The 4,908-nt window shown below is 38.1% G+C and overlaps 1 protein-coding gene across 1 annotated transcript in view; it reads right to left on the bottom strand.

The window, feature by feature from the left end:
* Positions 1-3,958, bottom strand: part of hsd17b3 (hydroxysteroid (17-beta) dehydrogenase 3) — a gene marked incomplete at its 5' end in the record, with an annotated part of 21,652 nt that extends 17,694 nt beyond the window's left edge. Inside the window, 1 exon segment of the mRNA XM_014002542.1 lies at positions 3,913-3,958. Within this exon segment, the coding sequence (XP_013857996.1) occupies positions 3,913-3,958 (46 nt within the window).
* Between the last annotated feature and the right edge of the window lie 950 nt (positions 3,959-4,908).

Below are 4,908 nucleotides of genomic sequence, written 5' to 3'. Positions count from 1 at the left end.
ATTCTAAATAGTAAAACATTATGATCTTATGAACCTTGGTCTTAAGAAATTTTCTCTGACTGCTCCTGTTTAAATTTTAATTGAATACCCCTGTTATAATGGTTTATTAAATGTATAATTCTGTCTTCACTCATGATACCCTAAAAGCATCATCATGATCATCATCATCATCATCATCATCATCATCAGTACATTATATAAACAGCGCTAACAGAACTGGAGCTGATGGGCCTGGCTGGCAGACACCTGACTCTGCACTGAACACCAAACTAAACCTCCACAATCCAGATGCTGGCTGGTGTGTTGCAGGTTGTTTGACAAATGTGGAGATCAACAGATGGAGTGTGAACYTAAACAGATGCTGAATCAGAGCAGAGACAGATATCAGATCTGTTAAAGACTATACAAACAAACAACAAAAACACTRTCCATGCTTCCACATTTAAATGTCAAGTGGACACTAAGAAACACGACATGGAGACTTGAAAATAATAAATGAAGTCAAACCAATTATCTAGATCAGTGGTTCCCAAACTTTTCAGCTTTTGACCCACAAAATACCAGCAGCAGAGACCCGTGCCCCCAGCTGTTACCAGTTGATAAACATTGTTTTCACGTCAAATTAACAAGAGCATAGTAACATTATTTATTACGCTATTTTTGTCTATTTTAAGTACACAAATTTTATTATTTTGCAACAACAAAGGCAAAAAATGTGCTTAGTTGTCATTTTTTGTGTAATTATTTCAGAAAATATTTTCAGGACCCCACCTTGATGTTTCAGGACCCCACTTTGGGTCCCGACCCCAAKTTRGGGAACCACTGAAATGGATCACYAAKGAACAAAAATCAARAACAATTTCWCCTTTYTTTMGAGCTGGRTTAGTGTTTTATTTGRGTTTCACTTTTGTGTAAACCTGTTAGGTGACCTCTCTACTGGCTCATTTACTGGAACTTAATTATGTCACAGTCTGTGTTTGTTTTCTTTGTTTTTCTAGTGTTTCAGTGTTCCCCCGTGTTTCTCTGTCCTGCAGCCRCACCCACYCTCACCTGTTTCCTCTTGTGTCTTCTCCAGGTGTTTCTTGTTGTCCCTAATTAGTTTCCCTTTATATTCYYTGTCTTGTGATCTTGTCTTTTTCTGTTCATTGTGCAATTTTCCCTCAGCCTGTGTGGTGTCCACTTGTTGCCTTCGTGTTCTCCTGAGAAGTTTTTTGAACTGCCTTGCTAGTCTTTTTGTTTATTAAAGTTTTTGTTACCTTTTTGAGCCTGCCTACACCCTGGGTCTTTTCCTGCCTAAAACCTCACACATTACTATGATTATCTCAACAACCCAACAAACAAATCTTCCTGTTTCGATGTTTAAGGTTTTTGTTGTTTAATGGCTTTAGTTTGCTAAAAATAATTTAAARGTTTTAATATAAACTCTTGCAATACTTTTTCAAACATGCGTTTACAATTTTGGAATTCTTTCTTTGTTATATACGTTTAAAATTGCTCTGAGTCAAAAACTAACTTCAAATTGTGAGCATGTTCTGAATTCAGACCATTTTCACTGATTTTTTTTTTATTCATGCAAATGTGTTATACACTGATAATGACAGTAAACAATGATGCAGATGTAGAAGATGTACTTTGATTTTTGTTTCTATCAGCTACAAAAGAACCATGCAGAATGAAACATTAAACATGATAACTTTTACTCTGAACATATCACTGAGGTGTTTGTTTTTCTTTCTCCTTTTTTTGACCTTAGCCAATATTAGRTGCTGTAAAATCCAGACTGATGAATTTTTGCACACAATTGGACTACAAAATATTGTTTTTAGTCATCTATTCACATTTTCTTAATTTTTTTTTCACTCCAGGAGATGGGGTGGGGGGTTTGAGCTTGCAAGCCCATTCAGGTTGCACATCTGTGTTTTTAACCTTTTCTCTGTGTGTAAACTAATAATCGTCCATGGGCCAGGGTGGCTCACCGTGTCACCCCCCCCCCCCCCCACCCCAACCACTACTGAACTTCCAGTCCAGGTCCAGTCTTTCAGAAAATGCATGTTAACAGAAAAAAGTTGGGTCTCACTGCCCCCCAGGGACCCCTTTTTGGCCACACCCCTTTTCTATTGTGACCATCAAAATTAGGGGTACAGAAAACTTACACGCCAATAACTTTGCTATAAACCAACCGAAGTTTAAAAACATGATACTAGCAAATTCACATTGATTAGCTCTTCGATGTTCATGACGTTTCATTAAGCAAATATCTGCTTGATGATGTCATCGGGGGGGGGGGGGGGGTCAAAAGGTCACAACCCCAGCAGAAGATGAAAATTTTCATCTTTTTAGTCAGTAGAGTAGGGTGGGTCACCAAGCACACCCCACTACAGAACTTCTCTGGTATTTTCATGTACCCTAGGGTCCACTCTTTCAAAAAAAGTCACGTTAACAGANCACTACTGAACTGAAATTCTCTGGTATTTTCATGTACCCTAGGGTCCACTCTTTCAAAAAAAGCATGTTGACAGAAAAATATTTGGGTCTCACTTCCACCCAGGAACCGCTTTGTGACCACACAAAGTGGTGGGGGGAGCATGGTGAGCCACCCTAGCCCATAAAGAAAAGAAAAGAAAAGAAAAGAAAAGAAAAGAAAAGAAAAGAAAAGAAAAGAAAAGAGAATTTGAATCCAGTCCATTTAGTTTTGGTTTATCTAAAGGTTACAGTTATAAAATCTGTGGGCTCAACATGAACTGCAACCCATCTTTTATTGCTGCAGGATGTGTAAAACAAACAAACAAACAAAAAACTCTTTCCATTAGCAACTAGCTACCTACCAAGACAAAGAACAACAGAAAAAATAGAAATGCTGTTATTCCCAGTCTCAGATCCTCAGTAAAAACAACTGTTGCCCTTACTAARAGACAGGCACTCGGAACCTCTAATTTGGCTTTTTACTCCATGGCACAAGCAGCAGACTTTCACTGGAAGCATTTAAACAAGTTTCCAATGTCTTATGTAACAATGACATCATAATGAGGCTTAAACCCATCCGGTCATATGATCTGCATGCTGACAAAAGAAAAAAGAGAAGGCACGTCTAAAAGGGAGGAATTCTAAACAAATTCATAATAAATTAAAGTCCATCTGAGCCTATTTACTTGTTTAATAAACCCTACAGAGTCCTAAAGGTACAGATTCATTGCCAAATGAACAGTGTACTCTAATAGGCCACTTAAAATACAGGTTTTATGCCAGTATAGTTTTAAATGTCATGAATGCAGAGAAAGGGATTTTTGGGCTGCCCAGAACATAGTGTCCTGTTGTTTTTTCCTCTGTCCTGGAATGGAACAATTGGACTTTTTAAGACAAATCAGCCTGATYTGCTGTGAGAGATTTCCTTCAGCACTGTGGGAGACTGCATGACCCCTTCAGAGCATGCCAAAGTAAATCTCCTACTAACAATGTTGGGCTGTTCTGGGACCAGCAGGAGAATTTTAATGGAAAACAGTTTGACCGGTTCTGTGCTTGCAGCTGACATAAAGTTAAAGTGACATTTATGGGAAGCTAACAGTTTGGATTTGTTGCATCGACTGGAGGTAGTGGTGGAAACAAGTAAGTAATAGTGCTTTACTTAATTGCTTCTGTCAACAAACTCTGGAGGTTATGTATAATAAAAACTTGTACTGTAATAAACACGTGTCATCAGGTTTTCCTATTTTTTCCAGTCGGACTAGTTCATTTTTATTTATAGCTCAGGCGAGTGACACTGAATTGATGCCACTTGTTGATTTAATAAAAGAAAAACACATTGTTTTTCTTTTATTAGCAAATTCAACACCATTCAAAAATATTTCCCAAAGGAAAGTCAGGACTTGCATCACAAAGTTTAAAATTGGGTGTTAAGAACTGAGTCACTCTTACCCGGGTCCGTTGGGATTTTGGAGAGGTTAGTAGGAGACACCTTAAAGAATTTAACAGACTTTATTAAAGATTACATGTAAAAACCCACCGAACAGATTTGCAAATCTGGGAGAACACCAGACCGATACTTCCCTTCGATCGTCAAGCGTCTCGTCTAACTTCTGTAACTCTTGACATTTTATACTGYAGCCTCATTCTTATGTAATTTCTGAGCAACCTGCACAGGATTTGGATGTCAGCCTGACACATATTTGCACAGTAAGTGGGCGAGGAAACTGGACCCTGACCCCGATCACCAAACATGTTTTCCAATAGWTTTTTGTACGGCACACTGTGACATGCGAAATGTCATCTCCTAAGTCAAATTACATGATGCATTACTTATTTTAAAAACTATAAGCAGATAAATTACTGTAGTTATTAACAGGAGATAAACTATGAGTAAAACTGATCAAAATCTCAATATGGACAAGCGCAATCCTGCACAAGGGCGAAAGGTTTAAACAAGTTCAAACATCTTTTGTCTGCCAGTTATTTGTTCTCTGTAAACACAAGTTAGCTGAGGTGCTTGCTTAATGTCCTCACATCTGTTGCCTTATATCCATAGGTAACTCCTTCCCCTAGGTCATATTAATCACATTAAAGGGATGTTAATCAGAAATGCTGCTCACCTGCCCATTCCCCCATGGATCTGAAGAAGGTTTTCGACAGAGGAAACCACCATTTTGGAAAAAGCATCCTACTAAAGAGCAACAGTTTTACACCATAAAAGACACAAAKTGCTGCTCCAAGGAAAATAAAAAAATGTTCGATCATTTCCATTTTTTTGGCTTAATATATAGGAAAGAAAAAACATGAAAATAAAACTTTTGGACTGAAGTCTCTCAGCTTCTCTGTCTGAGTGAACCCTTTTTGTCTGACAGTGGCTATAACTTAGGACACACCCATTTCTCTCTCTCTCTCTCTCTCTCTCTCTCTCTCTCTCTCTCTCTCTCT

The sequence above is a fragment of the Austrofundulus limnaeus genome, unplaced genomic scaffold (genome assembly GCF_001266775.1).
Source record: "Austrofundulus limnaeus strain Quisiro unplaced genomic scaffold, Austrofundulus_limnaeus-1.0 Scaffold14, whole genome shotgun sequence".
In the NCBI taxonomy this organism is placed as follows: domain Eukaryota; kingdom Metazoa; phylum Chordata; class Actinopteri; order Cyprinodontiformes; family Rivulidae; genus Austrofundulus; species Austrofundulus limnaeus.
The sequence above is the reverse complement of the archived record's forward strand: the minus strand, read 5'-3'. Positions and strand labels throughout refer to the sequence as shown.